Source organism: Macrotis lagotis, chromosome 2 (genome assembly GCF_037893015.1).
Source record: "Macrotis lagotis isolate mMagLag1 chromosome 2, bilby.v1.9.chrom.fasta, whole genome shotgun sequence".
Taxonomy (NCBI): domain Eukaryota; kingdom Metazoa; phylum Chordata; class Mammalia; order Peramelemorphia; family Peramelidae; genus Macrotis; species Macrotis lagotis.
In genome coordinates this window covers 22183682-22206226 of record NC_133659.1, presented here as the reverse complement: position 1 = coordinate 22206226, position 22545 = coordinate 22183682, and the positions used below count along the sequence as shown (strand labels likewise).

Here is a 22545-nt window from a genome sequence, read left to right as displayed (position 1 = left end):
AAAGAATCTCAATTAGGTCAGGGGTAAACATCAGACAGACCGATCCACAAAGTTGTAGAGAGAATTTCTGAGTAGGTAGAGGCAGGGCTAAAAATAGCAAGGGATTCTTTCCCAGTTCTGAGATGATGAATTGAAAATCTTCCAAAAAAGATGGTACTGCCTTCTTAAACAAAACCTGATACACACAATTTAATAAATATTTTAGGGCAATTGTAAAATGTGTTTTAAAGTTAAGAGGTAATTTAGTTCAATTGTCTAGTTTTAAAAAATAATAACGAATAATAGTTGCCATTTATATAGAACTTTAGGGTTTGAAACACACACACACACACACACACACACACACACACACACACACACCACACACACACACAGAGTTTCATCTGATTCTCACGACTGCTGTAAGATGAAGAAGCTAAAGTGCAGAGCCTTTCCTGGGCAACAAGAAACATAGTTGGGGGCCTGACTACTTTGGGTCTTTGGCATCCAAGTTCAGTATTGTTACTGGGATGTCCCATCTACTTTTGCGGTTGGGGTCTCCCTTGCCTGACCCCAGTCCTAGACACAGTAGTCAGAATAGAAATAGTTTACCTTTGGACTCCTGAATAGTATCACAGCTAAAGCTCTTGTATCCCATTAAATGATTTGCAGATGGATGGAACCTGGAAATGTTTCCCATCCCTCACCCTGCCTCCATCAGCCTGGGGATAGCCAGGGCTACAAACAGTAAAGAATAGACTCTTTGTCATTAATCCCACCTACCACTCTACTTCCTCCAGACCAGTCAGTTTGGAACCACTCCCTACACCTTATCATTGAAGTCTCCCAACCCTCCATTCCACAATCCCCCCAAGGAAGTTTGAAGGTGACCTTGGGTTTTCACAGACTATACCAGCAAAAAACAGCCAACTCTGTCAATCTTTACCTAACCCATGGAGCAAAGAGTAGATATTTTGTCAATATAAATCGATTGACTGATTCATTCATTCATTCAGTCAGTCAGTCATTCTTCTCCAACATTTAACAAACATTCATTAGTTTTTGATTCCACATCTCTGAACTAGAGATCTGAGCATATCTGAACTTGGGAAATCCAACCTAAGATGGGGCACCATGAAACTGGAAGAGACTTTAGAGACCCACTAATCAGTGCCTTCACTTTACAGATGAAACATCTAAAGGTCCCAGAGGCCTCATAAGCTGGTCAAGATAAAGCTGGAAAATGACAACAATCCTGCTTCGGATCTAAAGATGCTACCTCAGAATTCCAGTCAATGGATTCATAGGGATCATAGGTAGCAGGACAAGATTATAGATTTAGAGTTAGGAGGGACTTTGGAGGCCAGAATATAATTTACTCTCCCTGCCCCCCCCCCCAATTTTAAAGATGAGGAAACAGCCTCAGAAGTCACATGACTTGTCCAAGGCCATACTGCTAATTCATGTCAGAATTTGAGCACATTTGAACCCAGGTCTCCCAGACTTCAGGACTCTTTTCCAAGAGTTAGAACATAGAGCCACCAGGTCCTTCCCTGCTTGAACTAGCGCTAAAGGAGTTAATTTGAGAGAACTAATGCATTATGGGAATGGCAGAAGAAGGGAGAATAAAATCAGAATCTCTGAATCTTAGTATGAAGGAGGACCTTAGGGGTCTCCTGCTCAATCCATACTTGATGCAGAAGAACCCCTATGTCAGGCCCTCCACAGATTACCTGTCCTCTGTTTGAAGACACCCCCCCCCCAATGCTGGACCTCATACCCTCCCCTAGGGCAGTCACTTTACATTGAAATGACTCTAATTCTTAGGAAGTTTTTGCTAACATTAACTTTAAATGTGCCTGCTTGCAATTTCTGCCCTTTTACCCATTCTGCCTAGATTTTGGAAATCATCCCTCTTTGTTTCTTTCTCTGGGAATGAAATGGATTTTTTTTTCCAATTTGGAAAGTAGAGGGCTCATTCAGACCAGAGAGAAGATACCAGATGCAGGCTGTATGTTATTCCACCCATATGGGACAAATCCACCATGACTAAATCACACAAGCCCAAGGTTCTCAGAATTTGGCTGCTACCCTGTTCTGGAGGCCTTGGCCAAACTCTCCTGTGCATCCACAGTCCAGCTGACAGAAACATTTGGATACAAAGGCAGGCAGGGGAAGGAGTGAACCAAGGGTGACCCTGATGGTGATGCTCTTTGAATGAATGATGGGAGATAAAAAGACAAGGCTTAGGAGGAGGATGTAAGTTCCAAGTGATGGGCTGTGTGACTTTGGGCAAAACACTTGCCCTCTCTGTGCTCCAGACTATAAGGAACTAGAGATCATCTCATCCAGTCTATTCTTTCTACAAATGAAATGGAAGCTTTTAGAGGTGATTCTGTACCTCCTTCATGAATCTCATGCTCAGGTAGAACTAATCTCCCTTCCTCAAACCTCCCTCCACCTAGTAGAATCCCTATATCTTTCAAAGTTTGACTCCAATGTCATCTCCTATGGAAGGCCTTCCAAGATTCCACACTTTTTAGTGTCTTCTCCAGCCCTCTACCCCACTGGAAATTGGGGTATCCCAGAATCCCAGGGTAAAAACGACCCTATAAAGGTCATTTAGATCCAACACCTAATTTTGCAGGTAGGGAAACTGAGATGGAGGAAAGTCAGATTGCCCAAGTTCACATAGGTACTAAGCAATATAAACCAGAATAAAAATGATAAATATGAATGCTTATTGAATGGACTTTTCCAAGATCACTCAGATAAGGTAGTAGGGAACTTTGGCCTTTAAATAAGGTCTTCTAACTCCTAGCCCAAACATCTGTTTTCCACCTATTGAGGCCACCATCTCTCTTTGGCCAGACCCTGCACATAGTAGGTCAGTAAGGGCTGCTGGCAGGAATCAAAGGATTTCAATTGCCTACCCCTCCTACAACTGGCATGAAAGACCAAAGGCCAAATCAAGCCCACATCCGCCAAATGAGCCAACCCTCTCCTGGGGAAGAAACACAACCCGGTCCCAGCTAGGACACTGCTAGGTTGTGGACAGCATGATGCTTAGCTAGGGCAGATGTAAGTTTCTGGGGGGGTTGTTGTTTTTAATTAACATTAACCTCCTCCATAGTCTAACCTCATCCTCCTTCAATGCCCAGAAATAATTAAATGTTTGGGACACAGCTGTTGCAAAAACACCCCCCAAAAAACACCTTTTCAGATTATGGTCTAATACCGAGGACATCAAGAGGGGGATGTGCCCAGTAAAGGGTCAGGGGTCACTATGGAAGTCATGACTGTTCCCATTGACTTCTCCTTTTCTTCTGTCCTCGTGACAGGAGGAGATTTGAATGAGATGATTTCCAAAATGACTTTGGAGACCAAACTAGGTTCTCAATCCCAACTTAGATATGAGTTGTGTGACCCTAAGCAAGTTTCAGTCTCAATTTCCTCATTTGTAAAATAGAAATAATAATAATTCCTACCGTCAGAGTTAGAGTAAGGATCACGTGAAATAACACTTCAAGACTTAAAGGACTGAGTAAATATGATTAATATCATTCCCCCCTCAGAGAAACAGGAGCAAATTGGGGGGAGAGATGGGGGGGAGAAGGCTCAATGGTCTTAAAGGAATCATATATTCAGAAACCTGTCCCACTCCCCACCCCACTAAAGTTCTTGCTGGCATCACAATTGGCCAAAAGAAAAACATGGGAGTCTGTATAATAAATTTGAAAAAAAAGCTCTATTCCCTACGGAAACCTACGCACGGAACACTTCCCAAGAGGTGTTCTTCACTTGTTCCTGAAAGTAAAAGAAGGGAAATTCTGGGAGGGAAAAGACATTCAAGGGGTTTTCCTTTCAGTGAAAATCGTTTGTTCTGATTGCATCCAGAAAAGATCAGCAAGGCAGCCCCAACACCTGAGCAGCATTCCCTTCCCTCTTGCCAGAAGGTAATTAAATTAGAAAAATAATTTCTAGTCCCCCAGTCAAAGTGAGCAGTGGGTAGAGCTTTATTTTGGAATAGAATTGAGAGAGATAGAGAGAGAGAGAGAGAGAGAGACATAGACACAGACACAGACACAGACAGACAGAGACAGAGAAGGGTGGGGAGAAAAAGGCAGGAAAGGAGAGGGAGAGGGAAAGAAAGGATCAAAAGAGAAGGGGGGAGGAAGAGGGAGAGACAAAGGAGAGAAAAGAAAAAACAGAGTGAAAGAAAAAGAGAAAGGTGTGCTAGTACTCAAAAAAAATATGAAATCTGTGTTTCATGTTTTTTTAAGTTGGGGTCCGCTTTTCAGTTTCATATCTAAGATAGCAGGAAACTCAGGGGCCTCCCACTTTATAAAGGTTTGGAAAACAAAACAAAACAACTTCTCCTGTTCTCTTCTTCAAATCCCTAAAAATGCTTTTTTAAACAAATCCAAAACAAATGTTCATTTTTCCACCAGATTTTCCCCTCCCATCTCTGTGTCTGACCTCCTCAGACCCCTCAGTGAGGTCTATTTGAGGGCCAAAGGCAGGAAGTTCCTATGCACACCTGCCTCATTCACTGGGAGATGAAAGGAAGGGCAGAGTCGAAAGTCTGGGGCAAAGACAAACAGAAAAGCCCACACAATTTGGATCTGGCATCAGCCTCAGGAAGCAGGTCTGGTCAGTGGCATCTAGCCGGCTGATAAATAGAAATCACATTTAAGGTTCAGTCACCTGAACCATCTGAATACTAATCATCCTTTATAAATTAATAGGACTTTATTTCCCTTAAGCTTCTTTCTTCATTTTACATATAGAAACTAATCATGGGTAGTGGCTTAACCACAGTCCAAGAAAACAGTAATCTACCGAGAATCCACCCCCTTGATGAACACAAATGAATTCTACCTTATTAAAAGAGACAAAGCAAGTCAGGGGAATACTTTGCCCTCAATAGCAATAGATCCATGTTTGTTGACCTGAAGGAGGCATGTCTGTTGGGTTCAGAATTTAAATGGAAGGACCCTCAGTGATCTAATCCAATCCCTAATTTTAGAGAAGAAAGTTGAGTTGGATTTCCCCAACATCAATAGCAGGAACAAGAGGTTTCTGACTACTCATCCAATATTTTTTCTGAATTTTCATTTCAGATGAAACCACTCAATTGTCCTATGGGTAACAACACCAAAATGAAGCAAGCCAATGGTCAGTCTTGAGTACTTACCGCCAAGTAGAGCATGGTATACATAGAGAAGGAGGCATGACCAGAGAAGAAGGACTTCCTACAAGAGAGAAAGGTAAAGGAAATTTTAGTTGAGTCAGTTGGGAGAGGACAGGTAAATATAGGGCTTCCTAAATCACACAGGAGCTCGATTCTTGTACTCAATCAACGGATGCTTCCTTACATTGGTATACAGTTGGTGTCATACTAAAGACAAACTCACACTGATGAGCAGAACCAGAAGAATATTGTACACCCTAACAGCAACATGGGGGTGGATGATCAACCTTGATGGACTTGCTCATTCCATTAGTGCAACAATCAGGCACAATTTTGGGGTATCTGCGATGGAGAATGCCATCTGTGTCTAGAGAAAGAATTGTGGAGTTTGAACAAAGACCAAGGACTATTACCTTTAATTTAAAAAAAACCCAACAAAACTGTTATCTTATTATATAATTTTGCTATCCCTTATACTTTATGTTTCTTCCTTAAGGATGTGATTTCTCTCTCATCACATTCAGCTGAGATCAATGTATACCATGGAAACAATGTAAAGACTAACAGAATGCCTTCTGTGGGGGGTGGGGGGGAGGGAAGCCAGATTAGGGGAAAAATGGTAAAATTCAAAATAAATAAATTAATTAATTTTAAAAAAAGAAGACAAACACACTAATTTTATTCACAAAATCACCTTAACTAATTGAACCCACTCAAAAGGAATTCCCACTGTAACATACTTCAGATCAGTACTGGGGATCTGAAGACCACCAAAGTGGGGGAAACTACCATGTCTGAGGTAACCCATCACACTTACTTATTAGATTAATATTGTAATAATTTTTAATTAATTCACTAATAACCACTAAAATAATTATTATCAAGTATGTCTGCTTTTCCATAGCTTCCACCCACTCATTCATTTGTACTGTAGGACCAGGCAGAACAAGTCCGATCTCTTCCATGATAGCTTAGACAGTTGAAAAAAGAAATGATCATGTCCCTCTCCTCTCCTCTACCTGCGGAGACTTCCTTTCTGCAGGCTACATATCCTTAGTTCCTTCAACTAATCCTCACTTGTTATAACAGAGCACTAGACTTCATACCAAATAGATCTAAGTTCCAATTCTGCCTCCGAGACACTTAATATTTGACCTTGTACAAGTCACTTAAACCACTGTGTTAAGTGCTAGGCAGGGGGTGAAAGGGGGAGTCTCTGGCCTCAAGAAGGTTCCTTTAAGGTATAAAGTGAACAACCCAGTGAAGTGGGTGCTAGGAGTAACATTAGTTCCATTTCACAGATGGTGAAACTGAGGCTCAGAAATTAAGTGACTTGCCCAGGGTCCCAAAGTTATTACCTGGTAGGATTCTCCCCCACACACACACCCAGAATCTACACTTGTGTCTAAGCTTTTTCTAAAATACCCAGGAAGGTAATAGGATTCTCTGATTATTTTATTGTCTGCATTCATCTGCTTTATACAGAGTTGTTTGCACGTGGTCTCTGTTGCCCCACTATTTGCTCTATGTGAGCGGGGAGTATGTTGCCTTTGTATTGCTAACCCTTCACATGATGTCTGGTCTCCAGCAGATGCTAAGTGAATGCTTATTCCCCAACTGAGCCTGGGCCTGGCAGAGGACATCCATCCTTATCTGTGTTTGGGGTTCTGCTTTTGTCCTTTTCTAGACACAACCTTCCACCCTCATACCTGGCTTCCTGGACCTTGCTGTCATCTCCGCGGCACTCATAGATCTGGACGTAGCCCACTGAGCAGTTGACTTTGCTGAAGTCGGGATTACAGACTTCCAGGAAGTGGGGCCGCAGGCGGCCTACAGACACCTTGGCGATGTCTGTGAAGGACTGGCTGATGGCGCAGCCAAAGACAAAGCAGCCCACTTGCTTGTAGAGTGCGGCCACATACGGGTTCTGGATCACAGATGGAGATTTCTCCTTCAGGTAATAGATTCGGTAGAACTCTCCTGTAATGATCTGAAATAGAAAGAGGAGAGCAACGACAGGACCATTACACAGGGTCAAAAAATTTAGGAGAGAAGAAAGGGTGGGAAACAGAAAGAGAGGACTTGGGGGGGGAGGGGACAGAAGAGGCGGAACTACAGAAGAGTTCTCCTAGGACTGGAAAGAGGGACATTGGCTAACATTGGAAGCTAGGTCTAGAGACCTATGAAATATTAGTCCAATGGATCCATTTTAACACACGGGAAAACTAAGACATGAAGAACATTATGGCCAAGACCTTGTAACTAAGAACTACCTATGCCAGAAATACTAAGTATTACATTAGAGTTCAAGAGGCCTGTAGAAACAGGGTCAGTTTTGGGGGTTGGAAAAATACAATTTCAAGCTCGACCAATGACACATTCCGATTGTGTGAAAGAAGTTGGGAAAGTCATGGAATCTCTTAAAGTTTTGGTCAATTTTCTGAGAGTATTAGCAGCAGATCCTGGCTGCTGACTTACAACCTGAGTGACCTTGGGCACGTCATGATCCCACTTTTAGGCCCCAGTTTCCTTTCCTATAAAATGGAGTCTGGACTTACTGGCTTTTAAACTCCCTTCCAGCTCTGACATCCCCTCTTCTGAGACCCCTCCCAGGTCTATCATTCTCTAGGTTCTGACAATCCAGGACTCCATGATAGTAAAGCTAAGCAGTGAAACACACCAAATGTATACCAAATGGAGAGGCCATCTGATGAAACACATGCCTGGTCCCTCTTGTCTTAGCTCCAAAGTACAACCTTGGATATTTCCTGATTTCAACCACAAGCCAGAAACAGCAGCATTCAACTGTCCACTCACCACAAAGATCCCTTTTGTACTTCCTTTCCCTGCATGTGGACAGGCCTCTTGCCCTTTCTGGGTGACACAGCTGTGGAAAGCAGACAGTGTGTCTACAACCACAACGGAAATAATAGATGGGCATATCTGGACTTCCTTCTCAGGGGCAGTTGGGCAGCACTAGACTTGGGTCAGGAAGACCTGAGTTTGAATTCTTCCTTAGTCACATATGAGTTGTATGACCCTGGAAAATTGCATAACTTTTCCATACCTCAGTTTCCCCAACTTAAAAAATAAAGATAATAGCTTTACCTGCCAGGATTGTTGCAACAGTGATAAAACATAATACAAAACTGTTTCTCTCTCCTCCACTCTCTCCATTCCTCCTCCCTCTCTTCTCCGTATATCTATCATTCTCCCTATCTACCTATATACACATCCATCTACCCAACCATCTACCCATTCATCTATCCATCTAACAATAATATAAACCTTAAAGTGTTATATAAATTCTAGCCACCACCATCACTACCACCACCATCATCATCACCATTCCAAAGTATGACTGAAAAAGTTCCTCTGAGATACCTTCCAAAGGGGCCTATGTCTAGCCAGTTGCTAGGTGTGTAGTGGGCACAGGGGCAAAATCAGCCCACAAATCCTGCCCAGATTATAGCAGGAGGTCACACTGTTTACAAGGGGAAGGTTAAGTCTTTTCACATCCCCAAGGGACACAGGAGGCAGGCTATGGTAACTCAGTTAAACAAAAACAAACCAAAAAACTGAGTTGATTACTGACTTTGTATCTGTCCCAAGCATTATTCCGTCACTGTATTGTTTCTATGTTACTTTGCCTCCATCTATATAAGGGGCACATGCCTCACTTTGTTTTCATGAGGGACTAACCTCAAAAATCTTAAAAATATATATATGTGTATGTATATATATATATATCTATATCTATATAAACACACACACAATTATATAAGGATTACAACTTGGAATTTATGACTTTTAGTTCCACTCCTGTCATTAATTAGAATTAACCATGGTCAGGTAACTACCCTTGAGCCTCAGTTTCAACAAGTGTAAAATGAAGATAAAAATCCCTATTATTCCTACTTCTCAGGGCTCAAATAGTCAATCAATCAAGAAAAATTTATTAGGCCCCCATTTGCATCAAAGGATACAAAGACAAAGCAAAAACAGTTCCTGCCCTCAAGGAGCTTACATTCTAAGATACCATACACAAAAATGAGTATACATACACTAGAGAAAGAAGGACTTCACAGCCTAGAAAGGCCTCCTGAAGCAAAAGTCTCAAATGAGGGCTTGATGGTAAAGAGCTTTGCCACCCAGAAGGTGATGCATACATGCCAGTGATCACTATTCTTCTGTCCTACCTACTGAACAAAAAGGAATCCTTCTCCGAGGCTGGCATTCTTTCCCCCCACACTGAAATCTTTGTGATGAGGGGCCCTCATTCCATCGGCTCCTGTTTACTCTCATTTTTTGCTGTAGTCAGGAAAAACCACTTTCCTCTAGAACTGCAAAGGCATCTGTGCCCTGGCCTCAAGGCGGTCTGTGTGCTGAGGAGTCCACGGTGACCCTGCCCAACTCAGTTTCTTCAGTAGGTCCTCCCGCTCAGGCCATTAATAAACAACTAATTATTTGTTTTCTTTCTCCTGTCTCAGAGGCGACCCTCGGAGTTGACATGTAGTAAATCAACATTGGGATCCAAGCTCGGCTAGCTCCTTGTAATCCTCACTCTTGAAAAGTCTCTTGGTGAAAACTGCCCATGGATAAGTTTGTCCAAAAGTCTCCCACCTCTCTCAAGAAGGGCAAGATCGTGATGGCCCAAGATCACCTGGCACACCTAGGCCGAGAAGGCCCCCAAATTACAGCAGCGCTAGGATTTGACCCGTTATGCTAAATGTTTTTAATACCAGAGTAATAAAACCAACCCTTCTCCTTAATAGATGGCTATTCTGAATCCCCACCCCTTGCTGTGGCCTCCTCCTCATCCCACAGCCTCCATTCCTGCTCTGGTCACCAATGCCTGCCTCTCTTAAGTTTAACTGTCAGTAAAAATGCCTTCATGCTGATCCCTCTCTGAAAACAGCTAGCAATATAATCTGGGAGGGATGGCCGACTGCCAAAGAGCATGCTGAGGGGAAGTCTCCCCTACCTGCCCCTGAAATGCTGGCACAACATTTGGAAACTAATAAACTGGGGAAACAGCACAATTAGGCTCCACCAAGATGAAGCCGTATCAGCCAGTGACTGAAGGCTGGTCTCGGCCCCAGATGAAGAACTGGACCCAGCCTAAAAAATAGCTGGGCATCTCTCACAGAGGGTTTCCGGCCTTCTTAGAGCAAAAGGTTATGGTGAGGTGAGTTCAATGAGGCATAACAAACTCGTTCCCTAAATCCAGTTTTGCTCGACTTCCAAAGGGTAAGGGAGAAGCAGGACAGAAGGAGTGAATTTCTAAAAATAATGGTCATTAAATAAAGCACAATTTTCTTAACAATCAAATGTCTGCTTTTTTTTAGTTTACATTCATTGGTTAAAACATCTCTTGGATTTTTAAAAAGTGTGTGTGCCGGGGTGCTTAGGAAGCACTCCTCTGGCAAGATGTTAGCCCCCCTCTACTGAGCCTCAATTTTCTCATGTGGGTAAGCAAAGGTCCTTTCTAGATTCTACTATCATCTATTAGAGCTGGATCTCAATACAACCTTCTATCTGTCTCCTATACCCGAAATGCTACAACACCCCACCCCACCTCCAATTCCATTCATCTCTGTCTCAGTTTCTCTGGCCTCCTTCAAGACTTTGTATGTTCTTCCGGTCTTTCCCAGCCCCTCCTCGGATGCCAATGCCTTCCCTTTTCATAGTCTTTTCATTTACTCTATATATCTTAAATGAAACTAGTTACTTACATGTTGTCTTCCCATTAGAATGTTTCCTGACGGCAGTAATAACTTTTTGGTTATTTGCCTCCTTCACATCCTCACTAATAGCACAGTCATTGTTGCATGAGGGAAAGGGAATAAGCTTTTATAAAGTGCCTACTGAGCAGCAGGCCCTAAGTTATTCTTATCCTCACTTTACAGTTGAGTAAAACTGAGGCAGACAGTAGTTAAGTGACTTGCCCAGAGTCATACAGTTATTACATTTGTCAGGAAGAATTCAAACTCAGGTCTTCTTGCATCCAAGCCCAGTGCTCTCTCCATGGAGTCAACTAGCTGCCTCTTGATCGACATCTTATCCAACTCCCTCAGCTGAAAAATGAGGAAATCGAGGCTCATAGCAGGGAAGTGACCTGACCAGGGTCCCACAGCTAGTGTTCCAAACTAAGGCATCCTGTCCGCTTCCCAACGTGGACTGCTTCAACCAAAGTTCAGTGAACATTGACTGTCCTGTTGCCTTGTTTATCTAGATTATTTTCTTACCCTGCCCTTTTCCAAAAACCACTCTAATTTCTTAAATGCTTATGCAGTTATATCACCCTTCTTTTTAAGTACCCCAACAATCTCCTTTTGAGACAGACAAGAATCTGTCTTCTTCCTTCCTCTTTTCCCTGCTGTGATGGAAAGAAAGCCAAAATCAACAAATTCCCAACCAAATAGAGGGAAATATTTTATTTAAAATCTTGGGTTCTGCAGGGAAGGGGAAGGGAGGGAGGGAGGGAGGGACAGAATAGTGCTGCCATTTTGATATGCTTCCTTCCAATTAAATGCCACATAAGACAAGGAACTTCTTAGACCTTGCTTTCTGGCACCATCAGTTCAGATTTAGAACTGGATAGACTTTAGGGCTCACTTAGACAAATACCCCCTCTTTTACAATGAGAGAAACTGAGGCTAGAAGATAATCAGGTAAATGAGTTCAAATCCTCCCTTATGCTTTGATCAGACGATGATCCAAGGCAAGGCCTTTAAATCTTCTGATCTCCATTTCTTCTTATGTGAAAACTTTCAGGTTCATTCTTTTCAGGTTCTAAAATCTGTGATTCCCAATCTAAATCTGATTACAGGAAATACTTTCACAGGATTTTAGAGTTAGAAAGGATCCTAGAATTTTCCTAGTCCATTAGCTGTGTGACCGTGAGCAAGTCACTTCACCGGGTTGTTCAGCTTCCTCATCTAAAATATGACCTAGAGAAAGAAATGGCATACCACCCCAGTATCTCTGCCAAGAAGACCCCAAATGGGGTCACAAGGACTCAGATATGACTTCAATGTCTCAACCAAGGGATTCATGTACCTTCTTTTCTCAAAAATAACAGAGCTCCCAGAAGTAAGTAAGTAGTAAGAAATAAGTAAGTAAGGGGGGGCTGTGAGTCATATTAAAGCAAACTTCACCCTATGCAATGAAATATTTGCAATTGAATCCCTGAGGTGGCTCAGGGGACATTTTATCTAACACATGTAAAAATAAAAGTTCTCTCTACAATAGAAATGGTATTGAGCTTCTGTTTAAAGTTACTTCTTAGATTTCTTTAATAATAGTGTAATTTAGGGGCAGCTGGGTGCTACAGTGGATAGAACACCAACCCTGGAGTCAGGAGGACCTGAGTTCAAATCCAGCCTCAGATACTTAATGAATACCTAGCTGTGTGACTTTGGGCAGGTCACTTAAACCTAATGCCTTAAATAAATAAAAATTTAAAAAATAATAAGGTAATTTAATATAATAAGCACAAAATTTAGAGGAGATAACATGGAGCAGCAGATAGTAGAAGGAATCTCTGGGGTTAAACCCTGCTCTCCCCTAGAACTGCCTCTCTTTGCCCCAGGTAAGATCTCTAAGGAGATGTTGGCCTTTATCAAGAAAGGGGCTTTTTATACCCCAAGATTCAACAGTTCTGTTGAACCAAAATCTATCTCTACAACCTTTAGCTTCCATTGCTACTAGCTCCCTGGGAGCCATGCAGAATAATTATAGTAGTAATAACTAACATTTAGATAGCTATGTTAAGGTTTAAAAGTTCCAAAGAACTTTCTAGATGTGATTGCATCTGACATTCCTTACACAAAGCCTCAGAATTTTGGAAGGTAGCTAGTCCAGCTCCCCCTCCCCCAATCTTCTTTTCTCCACATTAGGTATTGCTAGTTCCTTCTTCAAGGTCTCACACGGCTCCTTATTTTTCAGTCCTGCTCCCCCATTTTGCGATTCACTGCAACGGGTCTCTCGCTGTTCTAGAATTCAGCTGTCATATTCTGGGAACCTTTTCTTTGAGTTGATTAAATACTGTCATCGAATCCTGGCTCTTATCCCAGTGGCTCAAAATCCCTTAATCTGCACCCCACCCCCAACTGTGATTTTCTTCAAACATTAGACACTTAACAGGTTTGGCAAGTCTCTTGGGAGCGTCTGCCTTAACACCCTAAGCCTAGGCCTGCCATTAACACTGCTCTCCTGATATACAGATGTCTTTGACTCTTTCATGCTGCTAATCATTTAAAATGGTTATTATTCCTGGGTGCTGGGTGCCGCTGGTCTTCCTATAAAGGTTGGGAGTCCCTCAGCTGTGGAGCCAGTAGGCGTCCTGGGGTTAGGATGAATAAATGAATGAATGAATGAATGAATGGACTATGAATTTATTAAGAGCTCATTAAGCATCATGTTCTGGGTGAGGCACTGGAAACAAAGACAAGAAATATAGTCTCTGATCTCAAGGAAACTTATCTTTAAATGGCTAGAGACAGCACATAGAGACAACTAGTGACCAGGAAATGAAATCTGGGGAGTCACAGAGATGTTGCACTGGTCTACAGGCAGCAATGAGTATGTCCTTGCCAGAAGCAACAGTGATAATAAGTTGACTGCTATTCTTAAAGTAAGGGTAGGCCAAAGAGGGGAAGAGACAGAGGAATGGCAAGATGTCTAGGGTAGATGGCTGGGCAGGGAGGTATGGTCCAGGGATGGTGATACTAGACAGTTTGGAGCCTTTGTTCTAAATTACCAACCAAATGGGGCCCCAGGGAATGCAAAGCTGTGGGGATTACTTCCCCCTGGGAGAGAAAGGGAGGTCATGTTCAGAGAGTAGAATCCCAGTAGAGGGCATCACCGCAAGGCAGATGGCAAGTCACTTGGGGAAGGAAGATGGCTGGCTGACTAGGATGCAGCAGGAGGTAGTAGAGGAGGGACACACAAAGTGATGAACAATATCATCCCAATACATACATAGGGGAGAGTCACAAATGGATGCCACCCTCTCCCCCCTTCCCCAATATGATGAGAGCGTTAAGGACAGTTTCAGAAAAGCTTCAGCCATTTGATCAGGGGACAACAAAGCAAGAAGATTAATTTGCTCCTTCTCGGTTGGTGGTCTTGGTAATTGCCCAGATGGAGTAGATTGTAAATTGGGGGATTGGGTCTCCTGCTGCTACCCCACTGGGTAGGCACAACTTCACTTCTTAAAAGAGCTGAAAACATGACCGGACTCTAATGAGGAACCCAAGTCCCAGAGCCTTGTTTTGCTGGTGGTGCTGTCTCCGATAAAGGAAAACGGAGAAAAGTAATTCAGCCCAGATGTGTGGAAACTGAAGCCTGATCCTGAATAAACACGTCTTCGAGATATTAAACTCTTCTTGTGTCTCCAATAAGTCATTTGCATGTGGTGCAGAGAATGTTTCTCTGTGTGAATTGCTGGAAGTATTTAAGGAAGATATTTGAGAAGTAAATATTGGGCTTCTCTTCCCTCCCAAGTTCATGGACTCCTAGAATGTCAGAGCAGAGAGGGCCCTCAGAATGCAGACCACTAGGAGACAGAACACCCAAGATCAGGACTGAAAAGGGCAGCAGAGTTGAGAGGGACCCTCGAATACAGAATGTAAAAGCTAGGAAAGCTCTCAGGTCATAGAGCATCAAAACATGAAACACTAGCATGTGAGAAATCATTTAATCCACTATCTTCACTGGACCAGAGATATAACTGAGGCTCGGAGAGAAGTGACTTGCCTAAGGTCATACATCACTGATCTGAAAGCAGAGTCAGGAGGAGAGACCAGCTTCATTATTAATATCAGGGATTCTTGAGCTTTTCTTCTGTTCTGGGCCCCTTTGACAATCCTGTCAAGTCTAAGGGCTGCTTTGAGGAATCATATCTTTAGAACATATATAAAACAAACTATGGAGAATCACAAAAGAAATACGTTAACATTAAAATCAAACATTTATCGGGTTGCTCCGGATACCATGAGCAATCCCAAGAATAAGGATGATTTGGAAAGGTAGATGTTTCTGAAGAGTTCTTGAAGGTCCTTTGACCAGTCTTAGCTGCCATTATTCATTTCCTTTGACCATCTGGAAAGTTTTCTCTTTATCTAAATAAAATAACTCTGGCACTCTCCCACCTCAGTCTCAATTGATGGAAGCAAAGTTCCTTGAGGCAGGGACTGTTTCACTTTTGTCTTTGTCTGTCTAGAGCCTGACACCAACCCTAACACATAGCAGACACAGCACATGCTTATTGAACTGATGATCAATATTTTTCTTTTAGGTTTTTTACAAGGCAAATGGGATTACATGGCTTGCCCAAGGCCACACAGCTAGGTAATTATTAAGTGTCTGAGACCAGATTTGAACTCAGGTCCTCCTGACTCCAGGACCGGTGCTCTTTCCACTGCCCGCCCTTGATGATCAAATTTTGTAAATTTCCCCTGGGTGAGGATCAAAGCTCTGTATACTGAAGAAGTTTAATAATTATTTTTTAACCAACAATTCTGGTCTTGAGGGGGTCCTTGGAAATAATAATGCCTTCAAAGCAGCTCATTTTACAGAGAAGGAAACCGAGGATAGATAAGAAGTACCATTTGAATTGGTCTCAAAGCATAAGAACAATTATCCACAGGTGGAGATGGAGATGAGCCAGGGGGTTAGATCAGAGTGCTTAAAAGCCAAGAAGTCACCCCTCAGAGGTGAGGGGGCGGCAGTTTGGAATGGGAGTCAGGAGACACAGATTCAATCTCTCTATTTTCACTCAATAACCAAGGGACCCAGAGCAGGTCCCTCTGTGGGCCTCAATTTCTCATTGGATGAAGGAGTTGGTTGCCGTCCCCTACAGGTGAAGCCTTCTGGGAAGGTCTGAATGAGGGCTGCTGATTGAAAGTTAAACTCTTTGCCTGCCTGAAAGGCCTCTGCCAGGCCTTGTTGGCTTGCTGCAATCCAAGAAGAGAGAAGGGCAGAGCAGATAAAGAGTGGATGGTATTTTCTTTCTCATCCCTAATCCCCAATCCCCCTGCTAGAATCATTAAGGGCCGGTGAGGTAAATGCTGAGAGGGGAAAGAAAAGACCTGAGGCTTTGTGGATTTGGAAGATACTTAGCTTCTGCTGTGAGGATCTGGGGGCTGGGGGGCCATCTGGAAAAGAGGTCAGGAATGACAGACTTTTTCCTTGTCTTTTGCCATCACAAGGGCCTGTTTCCTCAATCACTTGTTAAAGGTTTCGGTCCTGGGTCTCTATCCCGTTAGCCTCATGCTGAGGGCTGGGAAAGCCCAAGCCAGGGCCTCCATTCTGCCCAGGGCTCCCGGTGAATCCATCTTATGCCAAAAGAGCTGCAAGTCCCTGACCATGTTTGCAGGAACCTAGGACAGGGTGACCTATTTACTCCTCTTACTTAGGAGGCTAAGAATGATGTCACCACAGCAGAAGGTCCCTACTCATCTCTGACTCTTATCGTCCAGTGTCCACCTTGGGATTCTACACAACAGTTTCAGAAAGTGGGGGGAGACAGTCAGCCTGAACAAGAGAAGGCTCAGGGGAGAAGTGATTGATTGCTGTGGTCAAGCATCTGAAGGCCGTGGCATGGAAGAAGGATTAGCCTTGTTGTGTAAGCTCCCAGACAACAGAACTCACAGCAATGCATGGCCGGAAAGCAGATTTAGCCTCAATGTCAGGAAAAACCTACCAATCTTGAGAGCTGCCCTAGAGAGCATGGGGCTCCCCCTTACTCAAGGTCTTAACGTAAGATATACATCATGAGACAAGACAATCCTTTGGGAGGGGGTTGGCCTAGTGGACCTCTGAGGTCCCTGCCATCTCTGAAATTCCATGATTCTGCAATCTGGGAGGGAGGTATTTCCAGAGTCATTTCCCCTCTGTACAAATAGGGAACTGAGGTCAGAGACAATGCCACATGCATTACTTAAGGTCACTTCCCTTGATTCTGTCACACTTCTCTCCATGGCCTCTTCCAGTTCATTTAGATGAGAAAATGGGTTTTTGGAAAATAATAAATACTAAAGAGCATTTCAAAATACTTTAGACCTAGCAATTCATTATTCTGTGAGTAACCACTAAAGGTGACTCCACGGGGTCACGTGTCCAGTGCACTCTAGGGAGTCTTTCTACCCAAGGCCTCCTGGCTCCAAGGCTGGTACTCTGCCTCTCAGTGATTTTAAGTTGCCCATGGGCTTTGGGTTGGCCAGAAAAAAATTAGTTTTGGGAGAGATGTGGCAAGTTTGTGTGGTCTCTTCTTAATGACCTCACCAAGGGCTCCAGAAAGGAGTCTGAACTAGCCCCCTTCAGAGCAGGGGGAGAAGCCACACACAGATACACGCAGACACACACAGATACAGAGACACACACACACACACACACACACACACACACACAAACTTACTGCAAGGATGGCAATAACGATGCCCACAGCACAAAGGACGGCATCATTGATTGTCTCCCCCGTCTTCAGGGGATACTTGATGCTCTCATCGCTGCAGTAGAAGCCTCTTCGGTATGGCTTGATGGTGCTGGTCTCAATGATGAGGAAGGGCAGGCCCGCTGTGAGAAAAGAGAAAGAAGGTCAGAGCCAAGGTACCAATTAGCAACAGAACACAGGAAGATGGAGCCAATCAAAGTATCATGATCATTTTGTCCTTGGGCACCCTTTTTGTGATACATCAATACAGACTTGGCCCTAGTAGGTGACAAATTCCTCTAGGATGGAGACTGTATTTTCCTCCTCTCTTATCTATTCCAGAATCCACTGTGCACTGGAATTATGGATGATGCCCCATAGTTTCTGCTCCTGAGTGGATGGCTCCTCTCAGAACTACCCCTGTCAATTGAAACCCTTTAAAACAGCCCTGGTGAGTGATAGGGAACTGACTTCTATTCTACTTTTCAATGACTTTGATTATTTTGGATGAGCCTGTATTTGTCTCTCCAAAGTTTCCTCACTTGTGGGTAAAGCAAAAAAAGAATAGCTGGCTAATAGTTAATATTTATATAGAGCTTATCATGAGCCAGGCACATGTCATAATGACAACCCTTTAAACACATGAAGACAGTTTTGATGTTCACCCCTGAGCCTTGCCTTTCCCCCCAAAGTGTCCCCTAATTGGCTATCATGGGCACTGCCTTTGGAAACCCTGCCACTCCATGACCAGAGCCAATTCAGGCAAAGGTCACCCATGGAGCCCAGTCATGCTAAGAACGCAGCATAGCGTCTCCACCTTCAAAGGTCAGGGCCCAAGTATGTCACCCTCAGCCAAGAGCAGCCTACTCACCCCCCTCCCCCACCCGTGATAAGAGAGAAGAGAAGTTGGTCTTGTCTTGTCCCAAAAGGCCCCACTTGCATAGAGACACAGGGGCAGAGCCAACATTCCAAGCTCTTTGAAGAGACTCATCAAGGCTGGGGTGGGTGCTGGAAGGAAACTGGGGTGTTTTTTCTCTGGGTCACAATCTTGCCATTGTTGAAATGGGCTTCTGCAGCAGGATATGTTAAATATGCAACAGGCTACCAAGCAGGAGGCAGACTGGATCCCCAGGCCAAGAGAAAGAGTAAATGGCATTCCTTGAGGGGTGGGCCTGATAACCCTCTATTGCTTCGTCCACCCCAACTGGAGCAAGTCTATGATAAGAGTACCATCACATTACTTTTTTTCTCCAGTTAAATCATCTCCAAATTGAATCCTCAAATTGAAAAAACAAAAAGTTAAAAAGTACTCTTAAATAGAAATAGAACACTGGGCTTCTAGTCCAAACTCTGACACTAACTTTGGTCCTTTATCCTCTCTGGCCCTCAGACTCTTTCTCCACAAAATGGCTGGACACCTAGGCACCAGTTATCGGAGAACTGGTCTCATTGGACTGGAGTCCCATGAATCTGGTCTTTGCCATTTTTCAAGACCCGGCTCAAGTGACCAGTGAAGTCTTCCCTCATTCTGGGAGCAATAGAAATGACTGCTCCCTCTTAGGAGTTTGTCTTTCCCTACAATTTCATCATCTGCTTCATTCTTGGCACAAAAGTTTAAAAACAAATGAAACAACGACAACAATTAATAATTAAAAAATTAAGAAAGCTAAGACTGTGTCTCACTCACTGGATCAACTAGTGCTGAAAAAGATTCTAGATATTATCTAAGACACCTCCTCAAATATAACCATGGAAACTGAGGACTGACTGGAAAGCCACTTCATAGTGGCTTCTCCCAGGACCTAGGTCCAAACTGGAACTTCTTTCCATGACATTATATCACTTTCCAAAGTCCATTCATATTATAGAATCTTCATAAGCATACACTGAATGGGGGAATCCAAAGGAGAATTTAGTTGGTCAAAAATTCTCAGATAACCCAACCTGGTATTAGAACATTCATGGCTACTTAAAATTCACATCCATATCTGGAATGCTATTCGGAAAAGAACTGAGTCCAAGTTTGCTTCAAGGCACATCACCTCTGGCATCTTTAGCCTTTGGCTTTCCATCTATACAAGAGATTAACAATACCCCCTTCCATTAGACTGTAAGCTCACTAAGGGAAGGGACTATTTCCTTGCATAAGAAATGTCTTAGAAAAGAACCAAGTCTTAAAAAAAAAAACTAGAGATGTGGAATTGTTAATAATGATGATTGTACTAAAATATATAAATTTACTATAACAGTTTCTTTGCCAGAGACCTCATCTGAAAAGTTAGAGATGGCATAACTATGGTCACTTTTGTTCTGGATCCCTTCCTGGGGGTGGGGGGGAAGGGGTGTGTGTGTGTGTGTGTGTGTGTGTGTGTGTGTGTGTGTGTGTGTGTGTGTGTGTTGGGGTATAGTGGTATTTATTATTTGTATATTGTCACAGATGCACAAAAGGATTTACTTGGCTTTGTTCTTTGGATTTATTTAAATTCCATTGTTATTTACTTTTGTGACCCCTAACTGCTTCCTGTTAGAACAACAATTTACTTTATCAAATTTATATTGGCTCACAAAAGAAATAAAAGCACCAGGTCCCATTATTGTGCCTGACATTTAAAAAGTAAACAATGCAATTATGAATGCTTTTACCTTTCAGCCTCATATCATTCCAGTGAAGAACAAAAAGAGAAAATCAAGGAAGGTAAGAAGGAAGGTAAAAAGGAAGGAGGGAAGGAAAGAAAGAAGGAAAAAAGGAAACAAGGAAGGAAATAAGAAAGGAAGGAAGGAGAAAGGGAGGGATGAAGGAGAGAATCATTTATTTCTTTTTTTAATTTATTAAGCATCCTTATTTATTAAGTGGTAATGATGCATAGCTTTAAGGTTGAAAAATTCTTTTTATACATTATGTTTTTCTTTTAATTTCATTTTTTTCTAATTACATATAAAGAATTTCCAGCCTTCTTCTGGTTAGATTTTGAGGTCCATCCAGTTTTCTTCTTCCCTTTCTCTTCCCCAAGATAGGGAGGAATCTGATTAGATGTCGAATCATATTTAATTTATATATGTCATCTTAATTCATCTCCAAAGCCTAAGAGATGACTGCTCACATCATACCCATTTTGAAGATGTTAGAACTGAAACTCAAGAAGAAAGGAGTGGCCCCAAATCACACAGAATCTAGAGTGCGACTTTGGCCCAGGCTTTCCCAGGTCCAGTACTCTAGGTATTGAAGGCCACAATAACCTTGGAAGTTTATCGAGAGAGAAAATATTATTTTTTCTTTTATAAATGAAGAAGCAAAGACACAGAAAGCCATGCATTTCATCAGAAAAACAAAAACACTCATGTTTACCCCATCACACCTAAGGGTTGCAAACAAGCATTCTATACTTTGGGGTAGGTGGGTGCACAGTTTCCTTTGAGCACGGGACCTCAAGATGGAAAGATGGCCTTAGGAATCCTCTGGAGTCCAGCCTCCTCCTTTTAGAAACAAGGAAACAGTCCAGAAAAGTGAAATGCTTTGTTCTTGTTCTTTCCCCCACCCCCCTGACAGCAGTCAGGTTACAAACCTAGATCTCCAGCAACCAAACCCTTTCAGTCACGCTGCCCTTCTCTGAGTAAGTGGAAAAGCTAAAGTTGTCCTCATCCTTCTGACTCCTGACTCTGATGGAGTCCTGTGCATCAGCTAGGCCGCCAATCATTTGGAAGGAGCCCCACTAACAGGCAAACTCTTTATATTAAGAGTGGGTGTGGGGGGGGGGAGAAAGGGGAAGAGCTCTCTAACTCATCCTCATTGAACTACCTAAGCATCTGAAACCTGGCCAAGCTGATTCCACAGAACAGTTCTGAGGCCAGAAACTGGATATTTCTAGTCTGTTTTTAAAATCCTCACATCATAATGAAAAAACACAGTTCCAACACAGAGAAGCCTGCCTCCTCTCTCCAGAGCCTTGGAGCTGAAGCCATAGACCTGGGGGGGGGGGGGGTGCGGTAATGGCCGGGCCACAGTTTCTCACATACGTGGCTTATGGATGGGCCAGATCTTCTCCTTGGGTAATAGCTTTCACATGACAGGTCTGTAAAACACATGTTCCTAGAGACAATTAAACACGCCTAAAAGCTGAGTGAACTGGGAGAGAAGAAATGTCTGGCCTGTCCCTTTGCCCTCTCAAAACCCAAGCAGAAGCTGTTATTTTTCTTCCTATTTTTTTTTCATTTACCACCTCCCACCCCCCCACCCCCCACTGCCTCCAAACAGGAGGAGTGTGTTCCTGAGCCTCTACTATATGTACCATGATGGGAAGCAGATGAAAGGTTGGTTTTAAGAGCCTTCTAGCATGTTCTTTCTCGTGGTGGGCCCCAAAGCCAGTGACTTCTCTCAGTTCTCTCCTCTTTCTAACTCTCTGTCTCTCTCTCTCTGTCTCTTCCTTTTCTCATTAAGATTTGTGGTTTAGATATGGTGACTGCCAACCCAATCTTGACACCTCTCCAATAAAGAGGCAACCTCAGATCTCCTTCTTTGATAAGAGACAGATAAATATGGTCGTCCTTGGCTGTGGGAAGATATCCCAAACTGGGCCCCTGGAGAGGTCAACTCCTACTTTCTAGTGAGGGTGCCCATCTTTAGCATGAATGAGATGGATAAAGATAATCCTTCCACCATCATGACTTGCAAAGAGAGAGGGAGAATCAAGCATGTAGATCTCAAATTTCCTGGTCTTCAAGAACAGTGGTTGGTAGAGAGACTAAAGAACACCCAAATTCCATTTCCCTGAGCCATTTCCCCCCTTTTTCCAGCATAGCAGGACTTGGAAGTCTAAAAGAGTTGAGTTCAAATCCCTCCTGACACATTTGGCATGTGACTTGTCTGAGTCTCAACTTCTCTATCCATAAAATGGGAATAATGATGCCAACAGTACAGGGATATTGGGAGCAATAA

At 43.0% G+C, this 22545-nt stretch overlaps 1 protein-coding gene across 1 annotated transcript in view; it reads right to left on the bottom strand.

Annotated features, from left to right (window-relative positions):
- The window catches only part of PLPP3 (phospholipid phosphatase 3), a 77153-nt gene that overhangs the window by 15181 nt on the left and 39427 nt on the right, over positions 1–22545 (bottom strand). The window contains exons 2-4 of the mRNA XM_074221343.1: positions 17598–17755; positions 6883–7163; positions 5177–5234 (exon numbers count right to left, since the gene is read on the bottom strand). Coding sequence (XP_074077444.1) covers positions 5177–5234; positions 6883–7163; positions 17598–17755 — 497 coding nt within the window. The remainder of the gene's footprint in view (positions 1–5176; positions 5235–6882; positions 7164–17597; positions 17756–22545) is intronic.